At 49.9% G+C, this 26,822-nt stretch overlaps 1 protein-coding gene across 2 annotated transcripts in view; it reads right to left on the reverse strand.

The window, feature by feature from the left end:
* Positions 1-780: 780 nt before the first annotated feature.
* DOCK5 (dedicator of cytokinesis 5) overlaps positions 781-26,822 on the reverse strand; it is a 216,750-nt gene continuing 190,708 nt past the window's right edge. For both annotated transcript variants that reach the window (XM_029065133.2, XM_029065132.2), the window contains exons 42-52: positions 24,163-24,244; positions 23,419-23,503; positions 22,678-22,764; positions 20,973-21,149; positions 19,088-19,171; positions 17,486-17,623; positions 14,876-15,045; positions 12,681-12,849; positions 10,430-10,550; positions 8,591-8,706; positions 781-4,565 (exon numbers count right to left, since the gene is read on the reverse strand). In XM_029065133.2, the coding sequence (XP_028920966.1) occupies positions 4,428-4,565; positions 8,591-8,706; positions 10,430-10,550; positions 12,681-12,849; positions 14,876-15,045; positions 17,486-17,623; positions 19,088-19,171; positions 20,973-21,149; positions 22,678-22,764; positions 23,419-23,503; positions 24,163-24,244 (1,367 nt within the window). In that variant the 3' untranslated portion in view covers positions 781-4,427. The remainder of the gene's footprint in view (positions 4,566-8,590; positions 8,707-10,429; positions 10,551-12,680; positions 12,850-14,875; positions 15,046-17,485; positions 17,624-19,087; positions 19,172-20,972; positions 21,150-22,677; positions 22,765-23,418; positions 23,504-24,162; positions 24,245-26,822) is intronic.

Genomic DNA, 26,822 nt, shown 5'->3' on the forward strand with positions numbered 1-26,822 from the left:
TGTAGTCTGAATAGAGTTGAAGTTGAATAAGTTTAGGGTGACTTGAGTTCTTCTCCCTTGAATGGATGGATGCTTTCTATAAGCTGGAACAACAGCAAACCTCCGCAGCATCATTCCTCTGGGTCCACCCTGAATGATTTGTATCAACTCCAGCACTTAGAACAGTGCTTGGCACATAGTAAGCACTTAACAAATACCATTATTATTATCATTAATAATAATTATTATTATTAATAAGAGCTGTCAACTGTAGCATTTTAGTTTGTGGAAGAATAGAGAAATGAAGTCATTTGCCTGAGGTCATAGTGGGTGAGTGGATAAGGGTCAGGGACTTTTGTGGGAAGGAATCTTGATGCTTGTTATCCCACCTCATTCAGATTCTTTCTCCCTAGTTTCTCCGATTGGAGAGAATGGCCCAACATGGTTGCCCTCTTTGCTGTTTGTTTTGTCCACCTTGCTCTTTACTTGTTCAGGCTCCAGGCCTTGGCCAGGGCTATCTCACACCCAGAACCTGGGCACCCGGCTACCACCCCATTTTGCAGGCACCCAGTGGAGAAGGCTGGGCAAGCTTCCACAGGGACAATAAGGTACTTGAGTAGTCAGACTCTTGAGCACTCGATTCAAATGGCTCAGCTCGGGGCACTCCACTTCACCCATTGATAAAATGGCCAGGTTTCTAAAACGGTACATTCCACTTCAAAGGTTGGGCTTAACCAGCTTCAGAGAGCACTGGACAAGTGGAAAATGGTACCATCGCAAACAAGACTCGCCAAATTTCCCTTGGTTGTTCACTCAGAAACTACATTTATTTTCTAAAAAACTGAATATTTACAAATTTTACACTTATTACAATGCCTTAAAAAACCCAAAACACCGAAATCTCCTCTCCACTCTCTTCCACACCCAGGTTCCAACCTGCCTGGACTCTTTGGAAACCCACAGCTGCTGGGAAGGGGGCCATTTGCTTTGGGGAGGTCTAGGTGGCAGGCCTCAGGGCTTGGGCTACTACCGTTCAACCCCACGGGACTCCTGGGGTTCTGGTAATTTTCAAATTAAGCAACCCATTTAAAATATTTGATTCTTCATTCTTCAAAGTGGTCAGATCACCAAGCAAGAGATACTCCACCCCTTCTTCTCTATATAGCTCTGTTCTCTTATCTTTCTCCAACTCTAGAATCTCTTCAGAGTTCTCCTGGCTTTACAGAAGCTCACACTTTCTAACCCAGGGACCTACAACTGCCATTGCTGGCAAAGGCACAATCTTCTCATGAAAAGGTGACATCGAGAAAAGCAAAAATCCCAAGACCCTCATTGGTGAAGCTGGTGGGATAAATCCCCCTCAAAACAGAGGTTTGGAGAGCTCTCGCCTAACTCTCTCTGCCCTGCCATGGCTCAGGGGCCAAGAGTTGCTGCTGGAGAGAATGACAGCCCCTGGTAACAGGCAGATGCTTGGCCAGCCATGTTTCCCCCAAGCCTTCTGTACTCATGTTGGGCCTTATGGTCTACTGGGCTTTCCTGAGCAACACTCCTCTAGACTGGAAACTCCTTTGGGGCAGGGAGTATATGTCCTCCAACTCCAACGCACTTTGTACAATATTCCGCACACAGTAAGCACTTAATCAGTACCATTAATTGACTAATTAATTTCTGGAAGAGGATTCCTCTAGCTCGGGTCTCCCCTCTTCCTACTTCCCAGCATTTACTGCAAGGAAGGAGGGGGGGCAGGGGACCTACTGGGGGGAAGTGAAAGGGGCTGGGAAACCGAGTCACATCCAGGGAGGCACTTCCTCACTCCAAGTCAGACCCCCTGATGGATGAGAATGCAACCTCAGGCCTTGGACTGGGGTGATGGGTTAAGAGCTTTGGGGTGCAAAGCCAGGTCATGCGGCTTGAGATTAAATTCAAACAATGAATAACCAACAAGCAAACAGGGATGTGAAGGATGGCTTTCCCTAATTAAAAGATTACAGAAAAGCGAGGCCAAAGCAAAATTTGAAAAACCTTTATCATTTTTAATTTAAATACTAACAGCAATTCTAAATAATAATTCTTTTTTGCCTTCTGAAAGAAAAGCCCCCGACTGTCGGTTTGGGATACCACTCTGTTTGCGGTTGGGCCAAAGCTGCTAACAATCGGCTTCAGGGAGCAACTCACCCATGACTGAAAGAACCGTTCTATTCTTGCAAGATAGGAAACAGACTTGGTGGATTCAGTGTCATTTCTTAATCTAATAGTCAACTGAAAGGAAAAGCACAGGTTTTCCCCTTCACATATTAAGCCTGTATATACTTTTGTCTAAAGTGGGAATTATCCTTGTATGACCAACTGAATTACAAACATCAAGATTTAAACAACAACAACAAAAAAACCTGGAGCTCCCTAAACTCCTTAAAGGAAGAAGTGTTCTGTGACTTGAAAAACACAGTGGATTGGAGGTGAGGCATGATGGTACAGTGGCTTGGGCTCCTGAGAGGTGAGGTGGAGTGCAACTTTACCAAGTTGTGAGATAGTTAAGCTGTCAGAAAGATGGTGCCCTTTGTTTTCAGGGCTGGAGTGGAAAACTGACACCTCTGGGGTGTATCTGTGAGGGGCTCCCCAGTGCCTATCCCAACCCCTCCCCCCACACCACACCCCTTCCCCCACTCACTGGCCAGGGCCCTTCAGCAGCCCCTTGCCTAGACTGCACCACAATGAGGCTGGCTAGGCAACCGCAGCAACTTTGCGGGGAGAAACCAACCTCTAATGAACTTACTGTCACACCACACAATGTAATGCTCTTCCCCTTCCCTACCTGCAGAACTTTCCTACCTTCGGTTTGTTTGAACCATGAGGACTCCAGCCAGTGATGTAGGTGGTCAGAGAAAAGTAGAAGCTGATTTACTCCATTTTCAATGGTCACCTCTCTGAGACGAGTCAGACGGATGCCCTTGGCCAATGAGAGCCACCTGCCTCAGAAAGACGGCAGGACGCCTGTAACCCCACGCTGTCATGCCCGGCCCTTTGGGGAACGTCTCTGACCCCAGACATCCCAAACCCTGCCACAATTCCTCTGGAAAGGAAAACTTCGTTAATGCTTATGACAACGGGGCCAAACAGAGATGGCACACCAGCAGGGCCAGACTGTGGCACCACCCCACACCACCCCAGGGCCCGTCCCAAGGGCAGCGCTCATACCTGCAGCTGAAAACCAGACTGGGGCCAGAACGGCCGAGTTGTGGGTCAGGACTGGGGGCCGGGCCAAGGAGCAAATCATGGAAGAGCAAAGAGGAGAAATGGAAGCACAACCTGGAATGCTCAGCGGCTCCAGCAGAAAAGGGCCCATGATCCAACGGACCAGTCCAGTCTCCGGGACCGGCAGAGAAGTCAGTGTGATGGTTGGTTGGGAGGTCATGGGGGTCAACACTTTCTATTCACTGATACCTGCAAGCACCCTCGCCATGAGTATGAGGGCTTCTTTACAGACAGAAACACTACAGGTGATGTCTACAGTGACCCCCAAAGGCAGCTGGACTTTTCCAGCTGACCAAAATCTGCCCCGCTGGTATAACCACAGCTGGAACCATGAACCAGGTCCTGAGCGCTGTTATATCTCAATTTAGCAATCCCAGACTGAAAACTACGGGTAGAAGCACTGTGATACTGCAACCTCAAATATGCCTTCCTTTTGGCCCCCAATCCACCAATTCACAGCAGCAGCCAGCTAGGGGCTGCCTCTGTTCACCAAAGCCCGCCACTGCCCGGGTGGTCTGCAGCGAGTGGGATAGGAGGGGCTTGGAAAACCCCCAGTTTTGTCTGTCGCTCAGATGGTGGCTGCCGCAAAGTCCCAGAGGAGAGGCAGGACAAGGAGCAGGGGTGCCCCAAGCAGAGCGCAGGTCCAGGTCAAAACCAAGGCACCTGAGAGGAAAATTATCTGCCAGAGCAGCCTGGAGAGAGAGAAAAGGTCCAGACTTGGGTTTGTGACTGGCCACCACTGGAGGATTACAGAGAGGCAGGTAGAATTCCAGTTCAACATTCAGGATCCAGGCAGGATGCACGTGTTGATCAGGAGATTGGCTGGTTGAATGGTGGACTGCTTGATGGGATGGGAGACGCAGAGACAGAGCTCCTCCCATGGTTACTGATGCAGGCTGATACACTGATGAGGGCAGTGCAGCTCTTTTAGGGGTAGATGTTATGAGTTCACCAAAGGGTGGGGAGTGGCATGGATATAGAATTAGGGGTGATGTCACGGGGGTCAGAGGTGGCCTCACGTGTTCAAGCAGAGTCGGGAGCTTAGGGAAGCTTCCCAGAGAATCAGGCAAGGCCTGTGACTGGCCATTGGATGTCTTCAGAGATCCCATTTGAAGGCTAGCAGTGTGGGGGATACAGAAACCAGGCACAATGATGGCAGCCCCTGGAGAGTCCATATGACTGAGGAGCCACTGCCGCTAAGGTTCTGGAGAAGCCTGACGGTTAGGCACCTCTTGCAGCCCCACCTCAGGGGAGAGGACACTGGATTTCCGGGTCTTCGGAGGCGGTGGAGGGGCAACTTTGGCTTCTGGGCGGCTGGGGCGAGGAGGTGGAATCTGAAAAACAGATAAACGGTCCTAGCTGAAAGGGGCACTTCTCTCTATGGTCAAGGCCGACTACTTACTTGGACTCAAAGAGGGACATTAAAAATGACCGGTCAGAGTTTTTCCAAGAAGGGCAAGGGGCAGAAGGGAAACTTCTCCCCGATAAACAAGAGGAAGAGGCTGGTTGACTCACCGTTTCTTTTGCAGTGCCTTAATCCATCAACCAATGGCATTTACTGAGCACTTACTATATGTAGAGCACTGTACTAAGCACTTGGGAGTTGATGCACATGATCCCTGCCCTCAGAAAGCTTAGTTTAGCAGGGAAGACAGACAGAATAAATTACAGGTAAGGGAAGCAGGCCATGTACATAAGGACTGTGAGAGTTGGTTGAGTATCAAACTACTTAGAAGGATAAGGACTCAGGTACACAAATGATGCAGAAGGGAGGGAGAATAGGGTGGGGGAGATAAACATTTAATCAGAGAAGACTTCTGGACGTTTGATTTTAGAAGGGTTTTGACGATGGACTCTGAAAAGGGTCTGTCGTATATGAAGAGGGAGAGAGTTCTGGGCAGGAGGGAGTACATGAGCTAAGGGTCGATGGCGAGACAATGAGATCTAAGCCGAGTAAGTAGTTTGGGGTTAGAGGAGCAAAATGGGCTGGGGTGTGGTGGGAGAGGAGCAGGGTTATACAGGAAGGAGAGGGCTGATTGAGAGCTGATTAAAGTCAGTGGAGAGCAGTTTCTACTGGCTGCAGAGACGGATGCGGAACCACTGGAAGATTTTTGTGCTACGGGGAGATGTTTGCCAATTAATGCCTTAGAAACATGACCTAACCACAGAATGAAGCAAGGACTGGAGAGGGGAGAGGCTGGTATGGTAGCAGGGAGGTCAGGGAAGAGGCTAATCAAGTAGTCAATGAGGGCAGTGACAAGTGCTTGGATCAGTGTGGTAGCAATTTGGATTGAGTGGGAGGGGTGTGTTATGGAGGTGTTATGTAGATAGACCTGAAAGGATTGAAGCCACATCTCCTCCAAGAGACCTTCCCAGACTAAGCCCCACTTTTCATCTCCCACTCCCTTCTGCATCGTCCTGACTTGCTCCCTTTGTTCCTCCCCACCCAACCCAGCCCCACAACATTTACATATATAGCTGTAATTTTATTTATTGTATTGATGTATATTTTTATACATATATTTGTATATGTATATGTGGGGTGTCTGTCTCCCCACCTCTAGACTGTGAGCTCACTGTGAGCAAGGATTGTCACTTTATTGTTGTATTGTACTTTCCCAAGCGCTTAGTACAGTGCTCTGCACACAGTAAATGCTTAATAAATAAAATTGAATGAATGAATGATTGAATATGCAGGTTGAAGGAGATGAGTCGAGGTAACGCCTAGATTGCAGGCAAGACAGGAAGGATGGTGGTATTCTCTACAGTGATAATAATAATAATAATGGTATTTGTTAAGTGCTTACTATGTGCAAAGCACTGTTCTAAGTGCTGGGGTCGATACAAGGTAATCAGGTTGTCCCCCGTGGGGTTCACAGTCTTCATCCCCATTTTCCAGATGAGGTAAATGAGGCACAGAGAAGTTAAGTGACTTGCCCAAAGTCACACAGCTGATAAGTAGCAGAGCTGGGATTAGAACTCACAACCTCTGACTCCCAAGCCTGGGCTCTTTCCACTAAGCCACACGGCTTCTCTGATAGGAAAGTAAGTGGGAGGATAGGGTTTGGATGGAAAGGTGAGGAGTTTAATTTTGGACATATTAAGTTTGAGGTGTTTGACATATTAAGTCAGAGGTGTCCTGAAGGCAGCATGAAATATGGATTTGTAGAGAAGGCGAGAGGTTGGGCAGGAGAGGTAGATTGGGTGTCATCTAATAGTAATATTTATAATAATTGTGGTATTTAAATGTCAAGCCCTGTATTAAACGCTGGAGTTTTTTTAACGGTATTTGTTAAGCGCCTATGTGCCAAGCACTGCATGAAGCGCTGGGGTAGATACAAGCTAATCAATTGGAACACACTCCATGTCCCACGTGGGGCTCACAGTCTTAATCCCCAGATTAGATAATTGAGGCACAGAGAGTTAAGTGACTTGTACCAACTTGGGGTTGATACAATATGAGTAGATTAGACAATTAGACACAATCCCTGTCCCACATGAGGCTCACAGTCTAAAAGGGAGGGAGATCAGATATTTTACTCCCATTTTACAGGTAACTCAGGCACAGAGACGTTGAGTGACATGACCAAGGTCAAACAGCAGGCCAGGGGCAGAGTCAGGTTTAGAACTTTGGTCCTCTGATTTAGAGGCCCATTCTCTTCTACTAAGTTTCACTGCCCTTCTATCCACATAGAGATAGTAGTATGAGCCATGGGAGCAAATGAGTTCTTCAAGGAGTGGGTGTATATGTAGAATAGAAGGGGACCCAGAACTAAGCTTTGAGGGACTCCCACAGTTACGGGGTGGGAGGCTAAGGAGAAGCCCCTAAAAGAGATGGAGAATGAGTGGCCAGAGAGGTGGGAGGAGAACCAGGAGAGGACAGTGTCAGTGAAGCCAAGGCTAGATGATGTTTCCAGGATAAAGGGGTGGTCCACAGTGTTGAAGGCAGCTGAGCGGTCAAGGAGGATTAAGATGGATTGCAGTTCGCTAGATTTGGCAAGAAGGAGATCTTTGGTACTCTTGAAGAAAGCAGTTTCCCCGGAGTGAAAGGGGTGGAAAACAAACTACAGGGGGTAGAGGAGAAAGTTAGAGAAAGAGACTGTGAGCCCCACGTGAGCCAGGGACTGTGTCCAACAGGATTATCTTGAAGCTACTCCAGCGCTTAATACACTGCATGGTGCTTTACAAGTACCACCCAAAAAAAAAAAAGGAAGAAGCCATGAAGGGTATAAACAACTAGTCTGATGAGTCTGAAAAGGAATGGTAGGAAGGAAATGAGCTTTAATCGAAGGACACAGTGGGGTCACAGGAGGGTTGTTTAGGATAGAGGACATGGGAAAATGTTTGAAAACAGTGAGAAAGGATTCTTGAGACTGAACAGTTGAAGATGGCGGACAGGAGGGGGCAAGTATTTTAATAAGGTGTGAAGGGATGGGGTCGGATGGACAGGAGGAGGAGGTAGATTTTGAGAGATCTCTTCCTGAGAGATGTCAGGGATGGATGAAAGACTCAGTGAAAAGGCAGGGGGAGGGTGAGCCTGATGTCTTCAATTCTGTTGAATAAACAGACAGCCAAGTCATCAGGGGTAGGAGATGGGGATAGTGGAATGACAACAGGAGGAAGTTAAAATTCAGAATCAGTTGATGCAGACAATGGGCATGGGAGTCAAAAAGGGAGAAGTACTATTATTAGGTAGAGGAAGGGTCAGAACTCTAGCAGATGAGGATGAATTCAATATGACACGTTGGGCCCGATGCCTGGATTTCCTCCAGCAGCGCTCAGTGGCATGAGCCCATCAGTAGAGGAAATGTACTGTGGAGGTGACCCAGGGCTGTGGGTTGGTCATATGAGATCAGCAGAGGAACAGGGGTGCAAGGGGGTTGATTTCTCTGGAAAGGGTGGAATTGAGGGTGTGGATTAGGGAATCTATAGAGGGGAGGATGGGTAGGGAGACCAAATGGGACAGGAAGGCTTAGGATCAATGGAGAAGGTCCAGAGACTACAGGTCTCCATGGGGCAGTTTTGCAGGGAAGAGGCAGGGGAGGAGATTGTGGTTGGATAGAGGGAACTCAGAGTTGGTGAGGTTAGAGAGTGTATGGAGACTAGAGATGACGAGATCGAATGAATGTCCAAGTTGGTGAGTAGCTGAGGTGGAGTGGAGCAGTTGAGGAGCGAGAGGAAATGGGTGGCTGGGAAGTCATCAAAAACATCCATGTGGCAATCACTTGTGGATCGGGAATGAACCAGGAATGAATTGGGTGAGTCTGAAGTCCCATTGACCTTCAAGTCACTTGGACAATTCCCATGCTGGCCGAAGTCCAGTTGGGCTAACAGAGAGGGTCGGCTTCCAATCCCTTACCTCCGAGGAACTCCTCTGGCTACTGCTTTCATAGGGCTTGCTTTTGGGTGGAGGCGGGGGTGGGGTGCTCTTAATATTGACAGTCATCAATCCATCAGTCCATAAAGATGGGGAACCTAGAAACATTGCAAAAACCAATTAACAGCAAGAAAAAAAGCAAAAACCCACAACAAGCAAAAACTCACATTCAGCTTCCAGGCTCACCACAAACTCACCTCGTTTTACACATCTGCTCTCTTCAACTGCTACTTTCCAGCCAGCTCTCTTCCCTCTCCTCGAGCTAATCTTCTATCTGTACCTAGCTCTCAACTCTCCTGCATCTGCCCCTCCCCGGCACAGTGTTCACACTATTCCTCTGGCCCACAACTCCCTACCTCAAGTCAGACAGAACCCAGCTCTCCCCATGTTGAAAGCCCTCCTAAAATCCCACCTCCTCCAAAAAGCCCTTCCTAATGGGTTTCTAGCACCCCAAGTGGCCCAAATCCATGAGCCACCTCTAGCATTTACACACTTAATTATTCTCATCCTGAGCGCTTTTGTATATGCACTATTCAACTCTACGTTCAATTACTTTCTTTGATTACTCTATTTGCCAACATCTTTATGTTTGTCTTCCCTGTTATGGGGTAAGCTGCATGTGGGTAGGGCGGGTCGCTCTTCTGATTTGTAGTTTGCAAGCACTTAGAATAGTGCACTGAGCCCCAGTGAGTGTTTCCTCAATCAATCAATCAATGGCATTTATTGAGTGATTACGGTGTGCAGAGTGCTGTACTAAGTGCCTGGGAGAGTACCACAGAGTTGGTAGATATGTTTCCTCCTACGAGGAGCTTACAGGGATTCTACTCTGCCTTTTTATTCTTACATCAGTGACAAAAGGCGGCACCTGGCCACATGCACATCCCTGACAAGGGGAGGTACCTGGTTGGGTAGAAATTGGTCTCAATGGAGGACACCTGGCAGCATGGCACCATTCAGACACCGCGGCTCAGTGGTCCCCGAACAGATGTCAGTGATAATGGGAGGACCCTGGCCATGTGGCCCCAGCTCAGATGCCTGGCTGTGTGGTCCCCACACAAACATCAGTGATAATGGAAGGCCACTGGTCATGTGGTCCCAGTTCGGATGTCTGGCCTTGTGTACCCGTACAATGTCAGTGATAATGGAAGGCCCCTGGCTGTGTGGCCTCAGCTTGTTCATTTGGCCGTGTGGCCCCGGCAAGAACATCAGTGATAATGGGAGGCTCTTGGACATGTGGCCTCAGCTCAGACACCTGGTCGTGTGGTCCCCACAAGAACGTCAGAGGTAATGGGAGGGTCCTGGCAATATGGTCCCAGCTCGGATACCTGGCCGTGTGTCCCAATATAGTAAACCCTGAGGTTAAAATTTCACTGCATATTCAGAAGCTTCTGAGCCCAGACCTTCAGATTTCTCATTAATAAATCAGTCAATCAATGGCACTTACGGAGCACTTATTTAGTTCAGAGCACTGTACTGTTTGGGAGAGGGCAGAATTTCCCTGACACTCCAGAGTTTCCTGCTGCCTCCGCCTCCAAGGAGGAGCCACCTTTCTCATTCCCACGACAGAACGACCTGCCTGACCTCCTCCACCTATAGCCTCAAAATGTGGGAAGCTGGCTGGACCCTCCAGACCATCAGGCTGAAAAAGCTCTGACCCAAACTCCTCAAAGAGTTGCCATGACTTAATCCCACTCTCTGTCAGTGGGTACAAGTGTCTCCCAAGGAGCCCGGGGCCCAGTGGAGAGGACTTGGCTAGTCCTGGCTGAGTTCATGACCTCAGCTGTTCCCGGGGCATGAGATGGCAAGGCCAAGGAGGCTTACTTTGGGTCCGGGGAGTCTTGGGGGTGAGCGGAGGTGGGATCAGGGGCGTCGGCTGAAACAGGGTCAGGCGGCTGTCCATCAGCTGGAGACTCTTCGGCCTCTGGGCTTTCGCGGCTGGGCTCTGGAAGAAAAAGATGGTGAAGATGGCCCAAGGACGTGGCCCAAGTTTGGCTCTTCTTGGAGACACCCGACCGGTTCCCACCACCTCAGGTAGGAGCACTAATCTCCTGGGAGCAGAGAGCAGGTGGGGCCGGCCCGCACCCTGGGAGTGGGCACTGGAACGCTGCACAGACAAGGTTTCCGCAGCGGGTAACTGGGATAAGAAGCAGTGCTCTTTGCTGCCCTGTTCTCATATTTTATTTGCTCAAGGGCTTTCACTGCCTGAAAGTATTACATCCTTCTCTGTTTCCTGGTCTGCTGGCTGCTTGGCTGGGTGACTCTTCCAGGCTCAGGAAGGCTCTGTCTAGGACAGCCCTTCCAGTCCTTCACCTGGGACCCCTTGGCTGCTGCTCCCCTCCTAAAATGCCACCCCACACACAATAAAGGACAATGGTGGTATTTATTAAGTGCTAACTATGTGTCGATCATTGGGGTAATAATAATAACCGTGATATTTCTTAAGCGCTCACTATGTGTCAAGCACTGTCCTGTAAGCACTGGGGTATATGAAAGGTAATAGGGTCAGTCAGAGTCCCTGGCCCATATGGGGCTCACAAGCTAAGTAATCAATCAATTAATCAATGGTATTTATTGAGTGCTTACTGTGTGCAGAGTACTGAATTAAGCGTTTGGAAGAATACAATTCAAGAGAATTAGTAGACCCATTCCCTGCCCATAAGGAACTTGCAGTCTAGAGGAGGAACAAGTAAAAACCCCATTCTGCAGATGAAGACATTGAGGCACAGAAGTGAAGTGATTTGCCCAAGGCCACACAGCAGGGAGGTGGCAGAGCTGGGATTAGTATCAGGCCCTCTGACTCCCAGGCCCACCCTTTGCGCCATTCTTGCCTAGATCGTCCAATCACGGCCTCACTTCTCCATTGACGTCTTTCAACCCCGACTGCTAGGCTCTCCTACCGCAGGTTCTCCTGCTGCAAATGCCTGTGAGTCTCCTCTACCATCTATCAGGCATGTTGTCCTGGGCGGAATTGGGTAGGACTAGGTGTCAGAATCGTTTCACGTCAACCAAATGCTTCCAAGCTCCAGGGAGCTCAGCCAGGCAAAACCAGGTTCCTTCTAAATGGCCCGGCCAAGATCTGATATGGCTCTGGAGCCTCCAACCTTCTGCGAGACGTTTGATGCTGCTCCGCTATTGTGAGTCCATGGTACCTTTATGAAGCCTATCAACTTAAACCACCTCATGAAAGGCAGATAGGAACATTCTGGACTCTGCGTATGCTTCAGAGAAGCAGCGTGGCTCAGTGGAAAGAGCACGGGCTTGGGAGTCAGAGGTCATAGGTTCGAATCCTGGCTCTGCCACTCGTCAGCTTTGTGACTGTGGGCAAGTCACTTAACTTCTCTGTGCCTCAGTTACCTCATCTGTAAAATGGGGATTAAGACCGTGAGCCTCACGAGGAACAACCTAACTACCCTGTATCTACCCCAGCGCTTAGAACAGTACTCGGCACATAGTAAACGCTTAACAAATACCAACGTTATTATTATTATTATTAGTTACAGAAACTGGGCTTTTATTCCAGGATCTGCTGCTGGCTTTGGTGATCAACTGTCTATTCTCTCTTTTGAATCGCATCACCTCCAAAAATCATGAAGAAGACCAAAATGTAACGTAAGGAGTTGGTCAGCGTGAGGACTGTTAGTGAGTGAAGCAGAGCAGCAGGAAGCATCAGCCTCGCCGCTGCCCCTCCCCGCAGGCCCAAGAAGCTCAATCAAGCCCCGCCTGGAGACTGTGACCTACAGAAGGGCAGAGGGCCTCCTGACTGTCTATCCTTCCACCTGCTCCCCGGGGACCTGGGAATGGTACCCTCTAAGCTGCCAGAAGATTTCCCTTGTGGCCGTGCTGCTGTGGGGATTCCTACAGGCAAAGGGCGCCAGCGGCCCCCACACTTGTCTGAGCCGGGCTTCCGGCCTCGCTCACCCCAGGCCTCTGACGAGCCCTGAGCAATTCCCTATACGGCTGCGGTCTGGCCCATAGGCTCCTTGAAGCCCACCTCCGCCCCATCGTGGCCCCTGCACACTCTTAGTGGTCAACTGCCCACCCCGTGCTGGGAAATTTCCGCAGAGACTCTCACCAGTGCTTCCACCTGGGACTCCCTGTTGATGATGACCTGGGACTTGCTGATGCTCCAATCTTTTCGCTTGTGCCTGCTGATGCAGCCATCGCTGTCATCTCTGAGGGCCGCGTCTTCGGTCCCAGACCCTGACGACGCCCTGCGCTCCAGGAGAGGTTCCAGAATGGACCTGTGGCCAAAGGAAGGGGGACGGGCTGGAGCCACTTCACCCGGGAGGGGTGGGGGATGTGTCTGTTTATTGTTGCATTATAATAATAATAATGATGGTATTTGTTAAGCGCTTTCCATGTGCCAGGCACTGTACTAAGCGCTGAGGGGGGGATACAAGCAAATCGAGTTGGACACAGTCCCTGTCCCATGTGGGGCTCCCAGTCTCAATCCCCATTTTACAGATGAGGGAACTGAGGCCCAGAAGTGAGGTGACTTGCCCAAGGTCACACAGAAGACAAGTGGTGAAGCCAGGACTAGAACCAAGGACCTTCTGACTCCCAGGCCCATGCTCTCTCCACTATGCCATACTCTCCCAAACGCTTAGTACAGTGCTCTGCACACAGTAAGTGCTCAGTAAATATGACTGACTGAATGAATGAATGTGTGTGTGTGTATGTGTGTGTGCGTGCACATGTGTAAGTGTTTGTGGTGGGATGCAAGGAGGCAGGGCAGACTAGGGCAGGGTAAGGGGGGGCAGGAGCAGCGTGGAGCAGAGCAGGCAGGGCAAAGTAGGTTCCGGACACTGGAAGGACGGGGGCTGGGCTGAGCGGGCAGGACTACTGGAAAAACAACTCTTCAGGCCTTGCACGGTTCCAAGTGCCTCATGCCTCTTTCCAAAATTAATTCCACTCAACCTCACTATTCCTTATATCCTTTGGTGCATCTTTTCTAAGGAACTCAAAAGTGCTGCTGAAATATTCTCCCATTCTTTCTCATATTTGGGAAAGGCAGTAGTGGAAAACGTGTAATACTGGGGAAAATCCAAGATTCGGAGGCATGAAATGAAACTTCCTTCCTTGCATCTGTCAATTAGTCAATCTACCAATGGTTATTTGTTGAGCACTTACTGTGTGTGGAGCACTGTACTAAACAATTGGGTTTATTCTTGACTCCTCACATATTCAAGCCATCATTAAATCCTGTTAGTTCTATGTTCACATCACTAAGATCCAAACTGCTATCACTTTAATATAATCACTCATTCTATCCTGCCTGGATCACTGCATTAGCCTCCTTGCTGACCTCCCAGCCTCCTGTCTCTCTCCGCTCCAGTCCATACTTCACTCTGCTGTCCGGATCATTTTTCTACAAAATCTCTTATGACGTTTCCCCACTCCTCAAGAAACTCCAGGGGTTGCCCACCCACCTCTGCATCAAATAAACTCCTCACCCTTGACTTTAAAGCACTTAATCACCCTGCCCCCTCCTACCTCGCCTTGCTACTCTCCTACTATATATAACCCAGCCCACACACTTCGCTCTTCTAATGCTAACTTTCTCACTGTGTCTTGATCTCATCTATCTCGCCACTGACCCCTTGTCCACATCCTGCCTGTGGCCTGGAACGCCCTCCCTCTTCAAATCCGACAGAAAATTATTCTCCCCTCCTTAGATGCCTTATTGAGGACACATTTCGTCCAAGAGGCCTTCCCTGACTAAGCCCCCATTTCCTCTTCTCCCACTACCTTCTGAAGCTGTTGCAGCAAGTAAGGTGGGATAGGATAAGTCCTTGGATCAAAGTAGTAGCAGTTTGGATGGAGTGGAAGGTGTGTAGGGTAGAGGGATTATGAAGACAGACCAGAAAGGATTCAGTATGCAGGTTGAAGGAGAGAAATGAATCACGGATAATGCCAAGGTTACGGGCTTGTAAGACAGGGAGGATGATGGTGCTGTCTACAGTGTTCATGGGGAAGAAATGGGGAGGACGTGGTTTGGATGGGAAGATGAGTTCTGTGTGGACCTGTAAGTTTGAGGAATCAGCAGGACATCTAGGTAGAGAAGTCCCGAAGGCAGGGGGAAATGCAAGACGGCAGAGAAGGAGAGAGATCAGGGCTGGAAAGGGAGATTTGGTAGAGGAAGATTTCCAGCCTTGAGTATGCACCACCTGATGTCTAACTTTCCTTCAATAAACCAGGAACTATCTGGAGGTACAGCATTCCAATCACCAGAGCCAAGTGGCTGTTTCTAATTGGTTGTGGACTTACCCATCAGATCCCGGCCTGGAGGGGGCGCTCTCAGAAGAGGTGGAAGACGTGGAGGCCAAAGAGGGAGTCAGGGAGGCGACAGAGAGTCTTCGCAGGGTGGATGACATGATGTAGGGTAGCACCGCCGACCCTACCCGGCTCTGTTTCTTTTCTATCGTCAGGCTGGGAGGCTGTAGACAACAGAGAAACCTGCATCTCGGGTAACCGATCCATCAGAAGGATTTGCTGAGAGGGCATTTTGTGCCAAGCACTGCCTTCGTTCTGTGCTGAACTCTGGCTTTTGCTTTGTGCCAAGCACTGTCTTTGGTCTGTGCCGAGTGTTGTTTTTGCTCTGCCCACCCCCACACTGTCAAGGCTGGAAAGAAAACCTTCAGAGGCTTTCACCTATCAGAATTTTAAAAAATCACGAGGTCAGCTGCAGCTGAAGACTGTGAACCTCACACGAGGCAAAGACTGCACGTTTCCCGACATCTACCACAGTGTTCAGTTCAGTGCTTAGCATATTGTAATTATTTAACAAGTACCGTGCTCTAAAAGCAGCATGGCCTAGTGGAAAGAGCACAGGTGTAACAGTGAGAGGACCTGGGTCCTGGCTCTGCTATTTGCCTGTTGTGTGACCTTAGGCATGTCACAACTTTTCAGTGCCTAAGTTTCCTCATCGGAAAAATGGGGATTCAGCACCAGTTCTCTCTTCCTTAGACTGTGAGCCCCACATGGGTCAGGAACTGTGACTGACCTAATTATTCTGTATTTTCACCAGTGCTTAGTACAGTACTTGGCACAGAGTAAGTACTTATCAAAAACACAATTATTATTATTTCCACAATTATTATTTGCACAAGGAAACAAGGCAAGTTAGTGCAAAGGTTGGTGCCAGCTTCCTCAGCTACTAATCAGCCTCTTTTACACTCCCACAAGGTATTTGGGGACTCACCCTGCTTCCTCTCCGATACAGTGCTTATGGATAGATCCTTATATTTGGTTGCTTTCCCTATCTAAAATTCACTTTCATGTCTGTCTCCCTTTCTGGACTGCAAGCTCCTTGAGGACAAGGATTGTGCCCACCGACTACTGTACTGTACTCTCTCAGTTGTTTAGTACAGGTTTCAGCACACAGAAAGCACTCAATAAATACCCCTTTTTTGCTTATTTAAGTGGAACGTTACCAACCTGCTAGGTGACTGGGCCATTTACTTATGCACAGCTTAAGTTTTACTCTGGGCTTCAGTTTTCCCTTGTGCAAAACGGGGATGTGATAATAATAATCATAAAGGAATTTATTCAGCCATTACTATGTGCCAAACTCCAAACTAAGCACTCTGGTCACCAAGATAATCCAGTCTGACACAGTCCTGCCCCACATGGGGCTCATAATCGATGGGGAAGAACAGGGACTAAATTTCATTTTACTGATGTGGAAACAGGTTCAGAAAAGCAAGTGATTTCAACTGCACAAGGTCACTTGCCAGGCAAGTGGCAGGAGCCAAGGGTAAAATCCAGATATTCTGACTCCCAGCCCCATGCTCTTTCCCAAGTTGTGTACCCTTTAAGCACCTTGCTACTCACCCAAGCCCCAAAATACTTACATATTCTTATACTGTACTATTTCCTCTAACCCTAATCCACTTTAACGCCCATCCCCAGCTGTAGACTGTAAGCTCCTTGGGTCCAGCAATCGTGTCTACCAACTCCGTTATACTGTACTCTCCCGAGTATTTAGTACAATGTTCTGCACACAGTGAGCTCTCAGTAGTAGTAATGACATTTGTAATAATGAATATCACTGATTGTTTGATTGACTGATCTTTCCATTAGGCCACTGCTGCCCCACAGATAGTGAGTCCTGAGTAGGATAGGGACTGTGTCCACTGAGATATCTTGTGTTTACCTCAGAGCTTAGCGAACAGGACATAGTACATAAATGCCATGAATACTACATAATTACTGCTGCTATTATTAAGGGGTTATAGTTAGGAGTGGGAGTTGGAGCCTAGGTGAGGGCTCAACTCCTTGTCCTCTGCTGGCGAGATGTGGACCCCTTGGTCCAGCTCAGGAATCTGCGGAGGCTCCTGGGCCATTTTCTCGGAGGCCGCCTAGCCCCATGTCCACTGGGCCCCTGTCCCCACCCGACATTGCCCACTGGTCATCATGACTTGCCCATTATAAATTTTTTTGACTTTCATCTCTGCTTGGGAGAAACCATGGAATAAAAAAGCTGGAACAGCAAGGGGATAAAGAGATGAAAAATGGGTGTCGGGAGCAAGATAGAGAAGAATACATAGAGTTCTCCTTGGTATTCAAAGAGGACACCATCGGCAGTGAGAGAAGAATGGAAATGAGGGAGGAAGTAGAGGGATCAGATGAAGGGCACCTAGTGGAGGGAAGGTGGCAGAGTACGGGAGGGCCGATGAACCGTGCCTCCTCCTGACCCCACCGCCCTCTGGGGCACAGGCCCTGACTTGTCCACAGAGCCCCAACCATGGGAACCCACTCATGGTTAGAAGTTGAGTGGAGGACTGGAAAGTCCAATTTCCAAGAGGAGATAGAGGATTGGGAGTAGTTGCAGAGAGCAGAGGGGGAGGGAAGGCAACCCCTTCAAGTCCAGCATACCAGGGTCACGACTCCATAGAGTTTTTCCACTTTATCCTTGAGCTCCTGGAAACATGAGGTCAATCGGTCATGCAGAGGCTTCAGTTGCTCATTCAGCTTCTCCCCGTGGATCCGAATCCCTTCCGCCAGCAGTGGCATCTGCGGGGAGGAGGGAGAAGCCCACATCAGGCACGCCCACACCCACCTCCAGGAGAGACGTAGGCATGAGGAAACTAGTCTGGGAGCTCCTCGAGGGCAGCGAGCACAACTCCACTGCACTCTTCCAAGGGCTTGAGTGCTCAGCCCACAATAGGCAACCAATTGATATGATTGATTGATTGATGGGAAAAGAGGAGCTTGAGCTTCCAACGGCACCTGGTGGGGGGAGGTTCGCCAAGTCCGAGTCATGGCATCCTCCCAGGAAAAAGTCACGAACACCATTTGTTCTCGCCTGGTGGTGACCTGTGATGCTTGCTGTCTTCATAATCATCAGTGGTATTTATTGAGCGCTTACTACGTGCAAAGCACTATACTTTCAAGCTTACAGTTTAGAGGGGGAGGCAGACATCAATATGAACAAATAACGTATAATATACAATTTAAAGATATGCTCATAAGTGCCATGCGGTTGAGAGGGGGGTGAAAATCAAATGCCTAAAAGTCACAGATCCAAGTGTTATCTTGCCCGCTCTTCTCCCCCTGGGGCCGCCCTCCCAATCCACATCCTGCTTCCACTCCTGTAAATGCTGAGTAGGGGAGAGGTGGTTCCAGGTTCCAAATGAGGGCCGAGCACAGGCTGTGGTGGAATAAGGACCCAACAAGAGAGGATGGGATTTCCGTAACATGGACTAGTGGTAGGAAGGAGGGGGTGCACATCCCTTGAGAGGTTGGCTAGGAGATGGCCTCTTTTCCTAGACAAGCTTACAGTCCTTCAATCTCAATTTTAAAATGATGGAACTACTGAAGGATGCTCTGGGAGGAGGCTGCTTGGGGTGGAGCCTGCTTGGGGTGGAGGCTGCTCTGAGCAGAGGTTGCTCTGGGTGAAGGCTGCTCTGACAAAGTTTGGTCTGGGTGCAGGCAGCTCTGGGAAGAGGCTGCCCTGGGAAGAAACTGCTCTAAGTAGAGGCTGCTCTGGGAAGAGGATGCTCTAAGCAGAGGCTAACCGGGAAGAGGCTGCTCTAAGCAGAGGCTGCTCTGGGTCCAGGCTGCTCTGGGAAGAGCCTGCTTTGGGCAGAGATGCTCCAAGTGGAGTTTGCTCTGGGTGGAGGTTGTTCTGAGTGGAGGCTGCTCTGGATGGAGATGTTCTGGGTGGAGGTTGCTCTGGGTAGAGACTGTTCTGAATAGAAGCTGCTCTGAGTGATGATTGCTTTGGGGGAGGCTGTCTGCTGGAGGCTGGGCTCCAAACCCTCATCTGCCTGGCTGAGTGGGTTTACTCTAATCTGGGGGAAGAAGACAGGAAGAGGGAAGGATGAGAGAGGATTGTAAAGTGGCTTAAAAACCTCCAAATGTGACAACCCTGCTGAGTGTTAATATAAGGTTCACCCTGCTTATGGCAGTGAGAAAGAGAAATATTAACTGGTCTTCGCCTCTTTATTTTAGATACAATTTCTCCTTCAACTCTACCTGTAGAGCAATTAAATGCTTCAGCAACTCAACCTTTTCTTGGTCCTCAGGATGGTCTTGGATGTATTTATCAGTAAAAAAGGCCTAAAAGCAAAATGAAGGACAAGCAGAGTTATAATCTATCTCTTCTCCATGCCCTCCTATCAAAAGCTGCCAAATTTTCTTCAAAAACGTTTTGGGGGCCCTCCTCTTCCTCTCCACCCAAAGGGCAAACATCCTGGTTCAAGCACACGTCAGATCGGGATTGTACTTCTGTGTTGGGCTCCTCGGTAGTCTCCCTGCTCCCATGCTGCCATCCGGATCACCTCCCCGCTACACCCTACACATACATCTCCCCTCTCCTCAATATCCTTCCAAGGTCCCTAATCTCCCTCTGCACCAATGGCCTTAAGCATCTCCACCAGCTCCTTCAGCTAATGTGTTTCCTCAACTCTGCCGCTCTGCTGCTGGCACTCTTTGCTCTGCTCGGTCCCTCATGCTGGCTCTGCCCGCTCTTACTTTGCCCACCTCTGACCCCATACCCGGAACCCACTGCACCTCCAAACCTGCCAGACTCAGTCCTCCCCTCCTTTGATGTCCCCCTCTCCCACCGTGTCCCACTATGCCCCCTGCAGCCATCCAAACTCGCCACTTCCCTGCAGGCATGGGCAGCTGAGGCAGAGGATGCCCAGGTACCGCAGACCTTGCACCCCAAGGCAGCCGGCCGTTGTCTTCCTCCCGATTGGACCAAGGCCAAAGTTGTTTCACTGCCCTGCAACTGCGTTGGGCTGAAGCCAGAGGGGCGGGGTGGGCTGGGCTGAGGTCGGAAGGAGAGGGTTCTGGCACAGTCCCAGCCATTGTTGGGGGCAGAAAGCGTTAAATGTCAAAGTACACAAGATGGGAACAAGGTTAACTCCTTCTCGCTAACAGCCGAGGTCATAATTCAGGAAGACAAGGATCTTGAAGGTAAAGCAGTCACATGGAACTGGTTCATTCAGAGTCAGAACAACCCCATGTTCTCCCCCAGCCGTCCAATGGTGTCACCATGGCCTTCCCTTAGCCTCCTCATGGCTTCTCCATAGCCTCCCCACCGTGAAACCATGATCTCACCCTGGCCTCCCCGAGGTAACCCAGCAGGTGCAGAAGCAAGGATGACAATTTTGACAAAACCGAAAGTTCACTTGAAAGGTCACACACAATCTCGAGCCAAGACTGCCCAGTAAATTGTGTGTGAGGAGGAAGGAAGGAGGCTGAAGTCACACTGTCCTCTGGCTGTATTCAAGCAAACCACAGGACATATGACTGCGAGCCTGATGGTGGAAGAGTCTGCCACTAGTCTCCTTTAGGCAATTAAACTCGCTCACCTGAAACCTGGACTCTTTTTGCTGTCTCAGGGAAGGGTTCTTTGAGTATTTGGGCTAAGAGCCATGATCCTAACCCAGCCATCCCAATGGTGGCCTGGCCTCTCCCCCTTCAGGCACTCCCTAGTCCGTCCATTTAGCCACCCATCTGCCATCTGTCCACCCACCCATTAATCCATCCATCGATCCACTCACCGATCCACAGGTCCATCTTCTGTCTCCTCACCTGGCCATCCACTCACTGTCCAGCTGTCCACACAAGCCTTACAGCACTACAAACCTGACCTGTGCACCCCAGCCAAGCGCTAATAATCCACCTAGGATAACCGCCTCGCTTCCAGCAGGAGCCTTCGGCTGCGTGGGGAATGCTGCAGGTCTGCGGGCATCCACCTCAGTGCCGGGCTGGAGCCCTACACATGCCTGCCAGCCTGTTGTACTGTGTGAAAAGAGCCGAAGGCAGAGAGCAGGGAAGCCCAAGGAGTGGCAGGAGGGACCAGTCCGTCCACTGCCGGAGCCCCACCCACCACTGTCGGTGCCTCACTCACCTTCTCGTAGTTGGAATAGCCGCCCATGACCGCGGGGTCCACGATACCGTTCAGCAGCATTGACAGCGGGTGCAAGGAGAGCGTGCGGTCCCAGCTGTGCTGCTGGACGCAGTTGCTGATCTTCTCATTGGTCAGCTCCATGGTCTCGATGGCATTCTGCAGCGGGCTGACTTCGTCCTTCCCGCCCCAGCCACAGGAAGTGATCGGGGGAGGAAAAGAGAAGGAGAGGGAGGAGAGGAAGGGGAAGAAGGAAAGGGGGAGAGAGAGAGAGAGAGTGAAGGAAAGAGAGAGAGATTCAGAGTCAGAGAGCATCTTCGTCGACTCAGTCGCCAGCCTGCGGGGCCCTACTGTGGCTGCTTTGCTTGGGTTACAGACGTGGGAAGGATTCCCTATCTTGAGAAGGGAGCCCAAGTAATTTTTTTTAAAATGGCATTTGTTAAGCACAAACTATGTACCAGGCACTGTACTAGGCACTGGGGTAAATACAAGATAATCAGTCTGGACACAATCCTTGTCCCACATGGGGCTCAGTCTTAATCCCCATATTACAGATGCAGGAACTCAGACACGGAGAAGTGAAGTGACTTGCCCAAATGAAGGGACTGCAGACAAATGGCGGAGTCCTCTGACTCCCAGGCCCATGCTCTTTCCACTAGGCCACACTGCTTCAATACAAACCCCTTTGCAACCCATTTCCTGGGCAGTGGGGAGCAGAGAGCCTTTGCTACCAGCTGGGGATATGGGCTGTCTGACTCTCCCAGATAGCCCCCAAAAGGAAGGACTTGCAGAAGCAAATCACCATCCACAAACGGCACCTGAGCCAAGGGCTCCCACTGCACTTTGGGGCACAAACAATCAGCAAATCTGCCTTCCTTTGGGAAGAAGTGAGGCGAGAGCTGGGACCAGGCTTCCTCCATTCCCATGGCCACACTGCATCCCTAAATAAGGGTCTGGAGCCAGGATTCCTCCATTCCTATGGCAACACCGCACCTCTCCACAGAGGTTCAACACTGTACCCAGCTCGGCCACTTGTCAGCTGTGTGACTTTGGGCAAGTCACTTAACTTCTCGGTGCCTCAGTTCCCTCATCTGTAAAATGGGGATTAAGACTGTGAGCCCCACGTGGGACAACCTGATTCCCCTGTGTCTACCCCAGCGCTTAGAACAGTGCTCGGCACATAGTAAGCGCTTAACAAATGCCAACATTATTATTATTATTAACGCTGTATTAGGATTCCCTCATTCCTTTGGCAACACTGAAACTCTAGAGAGAGGTAAGGCTTCCCCCACTGCAATAGCAACATTACACTCTTAGTAGGTCAAGTGTCAGGCTTCCCCTGCTGCCATGGCAGCACCACACATTTTGATAAGGGTCCAGGTCCAGGCTTCCCCTGCTGCTATGGCAACACTGCACCTCTAGATAAGGTTCAGAGAGGAGGTCTCGGAAAATGGCAGACATTACAATTTGCAATACTGAAGAGGGTGGTACACCCATAATTTCCTGTGCTGTCTCTCAAGCACATGCTCCAAAGGAGGAACCCTCTTTGGGCACAGGAAGTTACTAAGAACATCCAAGGATTATTTCATTTCCCTTTGGATATGCCAATTCTGTGGAGAGAGGAGGCCAGGCCAGGCCAGATCTAGGACTCTCCCGCCACCAAGTCTGCCCCACCCAATTTTCTGCAGCTCAGTTTCCCAAGACTCACTGTTAAAACTGATTTGACTTCAAACCACTTGAGAATCCCAGGAAAGGTATAGGCCGTGGTGTAGGTGGTTCTCTCGATCCACATGGTCTGGTGCCAGAAGGAAAGGAAACAGCAAATGTTAGCTCTGGGTCCTAAAGCTATCCCTGGCACTGCTGGAGGACCTCACCAATACTTGCAGCCTTTCCACTGGGACATCACTGGACATGAGCTGGGGTATTCCCGGGAGGGGACTGGAGAAGGCCTGTGTGGGTGCGCGCGCGCACGTGTGTGTGTGAGAGCATGCACGTGTGTGTGAGAGCATGTGTGTGTGTGTCTGTGTGCCCGCGCACATATAATTCCAAGTCACCCAAAAGATATCAGGAGCAATGAGGGGTGTCTCCCTCCCTTCTTTCCTTATAACCCCCTCATACAGGTGGGTGACTGGGGGAGAGTGGGAGGAGAGTGCACAGACCACCGCTTAGTGGTCAAATGGAAAAGACTGGGGTGTCGGTAGAGGGAACCAGATGGGGCCCCGAAGCCCAGACCTCCAGAACCCTCCTTCTAGACCAGTTACCAAACCCCAGTGCCTGCTTTGGCCCAGTTCCCCTGGGACCCGTGGGGTCCATCAGACTGGTTACATTGCTATTCCCTCTGCGGAGCCTGTCAAGCTGGCTAATTCACTATTTTTCCCATGGGGCCCATCAGACCGGCTACTTCAACTTTCTTCCCAGAGGGCAGGGCAGAGGAAAGTCCAGAACTCACAGCAAATTCATTATCAGGATCCTTTTCTCCCTTTCGGAAAGGTCGTGAGTGACTGAATTGGTTCACCTCATTGGCTCGGTAGTAGCTGGGGAGAAACAACAGGGTCAAAGACTGCTGCTTTCTCATTCTGGTCCTTGAGGACCAGGGTCCCACCTGCCTCACCCACATGACCCAAAATGGCTTCCCAATTCACTCTCAGCTACTTTAGGTCAACGTAGAGGTGGGGGAAGCTTGGCCAAAGCCAAGCCAGACTACTTGTTTTGATTTGCTTTGTTTTTTACTGTTTCCCCCGTTTAGACTGTGAGCCCATTGTTGGTCAGGGATTGTCTCTGTTGCCAAATTGTACATTCCAAGCGCTTAGTACAGTGCTCTGCACATAGTAAGCACTCAATAAATATGATTGAATGAATGAATGAACGATCTGACCAAATGCCCAAAGTGTCTAGAGGGCCCCGTTTTCCCCTCAGATTCATACCGGCTCCCCGTGTACCCTAGGATCTGTTCCAAACCTCAGGACAGACCACCTGGCAGAGAAACATCCTGCTCCCTCCCCCCCACCCCCAGTAAACCATCACAATGGTGATGAACCTCCACCCAACTCTCACTCTGGCCCAACTCTCACTATGACCATTGGCTCTCGGTAACAGTGGGACGCCAGAAATAGTGCCAGGATTTACAAATCACACGGAGTTTGGTTTCCTATGTTGAGAGGGAGAGTTCTGAAAGAGGAAGGGAAATCCTTACTTCAAGATCTGTTCAGGAACTGGCTTGTCTTTGAATCTAGCAGGCAGGTTCATCACTGGCTTCACGGTGAAACACTGCATGTCTGAAGCTTCTGTTAAGGGAGCTGGGGCCATTGGAGAATGCGGGGGAGGGGAGCAGGGGGAGACCACTCTCTTTCTCCTACTGTTTCTCAGACTGAAGTGTCAATCCCTTTGACCAGTGTGGAGTTTTAAAAACATTCTATGTTTAGTGACCACAAGCCTCCTTAACAACAAAACTTCAGCTTTTGGGGCCTGCTACTTGACAAACAGTATTATTTCCAAAATTTCCAATTAATTGATCCATGGTGAAACAGTGTGGCTTAGTGCAAAAAAGCACCAGGTCTGGAGTTGGGTGCCCTGGTTTCAAGTCTCAGATCTGCTACTTGTCTGCTGCTTGACCTTGGACAAATCACTTAACCCCTCTGTGGCTCAGTTTCCTCACTGATAAAATGGGATAAACTATATCATGAGGCTCTGGAGGGAGAGGACTGAGTGAGCGGTGTGTCAGCAGGGGAGCAGCAGGGTTGAGGAGCGCCATTAGCGGGAGGAGCGAGTGGAGACACCTCAGGCCAGTGTGCTTCAGCCTCAACTGTCAACCCTTCAATGGCCCAAATGGCTCTTTGCCTCCTCCTCCTTCACTCACTCCTTCTCTTCCTCCTCTTCCTCCTTCTCCTTCTCTTTAGTAGCCACATTTTACGAAAGTTCCCCAGGTCACTGGGTTGAGCTTTGGGGAGGAGGAAGCACACGAAACAATGTTGGAAGCAGCAGGCTTATTCCGAGAGTCCCCATGAGTGAAAAAAACAGAATTCCTCTCTGTCAGAAGCACAGGGAAGGAAGAATACCTGGAGGGGAAATCCCAATCCAAGGTCCCCTATGGTGCCTTGCAGGGAGCGTTCAGATGCAGAGGCTTGTCTGATTACTTGATTGGTTGATATATTGGAAGTGGACCAAACCTTCTGAGCTGTGTTGAGACTGCATCCACCTGCAAGAATTCTGACCTGGAGTAGGGTCTCTGCCTGCTTTCAGACCCCGCTGATCCATGCACTTATCCTATCCATTCTTGACTACTGCATCAGCCTCCTCACTTACCTCCCTGCCTCCTGTCTCTCCCCACTCCAGTCCATACTTCATTCCGTTTCTTGGATCATTCTTCTACAGAAATGTTCAATCTATATCTCCCCACTCAAGAACCTCCAGGGGTTACCTATCCACTTCCACATCAAAGAGAATCTCCTTACCATCAGCTTTAAAGTACTCAACCAGCTCGCTTCCTCTTAGATGACCTCCCTGATTTCCTACTACAACACAGCATGCTCACTTCACTCCTCTAATGCCAACCTACTCACTGTACCTTGATCTTGCCGCCATCCTCTTGCCCACATCCTGCCTCTGTCCTGGAACTCCCTCCCCATTCATATTCGACATGTGATCATTCTCCCCAACTTCAAAGCCTTATTAAAATCACATCTCCTCCAAGGGGCCTTCCCCAACCAAGTCCTCATTTCCCCTTCCCGCCCTCCCCTCTGTGACACATATGCCCTTGGATCTGTACCTCTTAACTACTTGCTATTCACCCTACCTTCAGCCCCAGAGCAGTTACATCCATAGTCATAATTTATTTGAGTCTGCCTCCCCCTCAAGACTGTAAGTTCCTCGTGGGCACTAAACATGTCTACCGACTCTGTTATAGTGTTACTCTACCAAGCGAAGGGTACTGAGCTCTGCACACAGTAAGCGGTCAGTAAATACCACTGAGCAATCAGTAAATACCACTGATTTGACTGAGTGGTTGATTTGAGAGCTTCCCTAGACGGCCGGCTTGGAAGGGGCTGCCAGTTGGCTGTGAATCCATGAGTTGGGATCTCTTGGCAAGGGCACCCGGATGACACTCTCTCTTGTCGGGCATTCGCGGGGGCCAACACACAGCAGCCAAAACACTCGCAATGTAGTCAACAGCCCTCCCTCCGCCTGCTCCAGGGTGCCCAGCATCCCGGCACCCGATGTAACCCTGGTACTTCTCTGATCAGAGCCGAGAGCCACTGGACCTGCCTAAGCCCCAGTGAGCCAGAGAAGCCCTGCATCCTGGCCCAGATTGTCAGGCTCCTGGTTCTCTGTTTGGGGACGGGCTCCAATCTTCCTCCGAGGAAACGTGCCAGCTTGGAGAGGCTCCAGGAGCTGAGGCCTGTGGAGGAGGGAGGAGGGAAGGGGCAGGCTGAACCCAGTCTGTGGCACTTGGAGAAACTGGCAAAAGAACATCTATCAGTCGATAGATAGCTGGATGAACTGAAAAAACCCTTTGGAAATTCCTGGAACTCTTGCTTTTTTGGCTAAAGATTGGGTTGCTGGCTTTCTCATCTGTCTCTCTCCCAGACATAAGATCTGTTGGGCTCTAAATCACTCTGGAGACATAAACTGCCTTTTCCTAAACCCACTTCCTGGGTGGTCTCTTATCCAACACCTCTTGGCGGTGGGGCACCCATATTTCAGAAGGGGAAACCGAGGCTGAGAGATTAAGCGAACAGTCCAAATTCAACGACTCAAATGACTGTGCTGGGGACTAGCACTTAGGAACTTCTGATTAATCGAAAGAATAACTGTGGTCTTTGTGAAGCTCTTACCACATACCAGGAATGGATTATC

The sequence above is a fragment of the Ornithorhynchus anatinus genome, chromosome 5 (genome assembly GCF_004115215.2).
Source record: "Ornithorhynchus anatinus isolate Pmale09 chromosome 5, mOrnAna1.pri.v4, whole genome shotgun sequence".
In the NCBI taxonomy this organism is placed as follows: Eukaryota; Metazoa; Chordata; class Mammalia; order Monotremata; family Ornithorhynchidae; genus Ornithorhynchus; species Ornithorhynchus anatinus.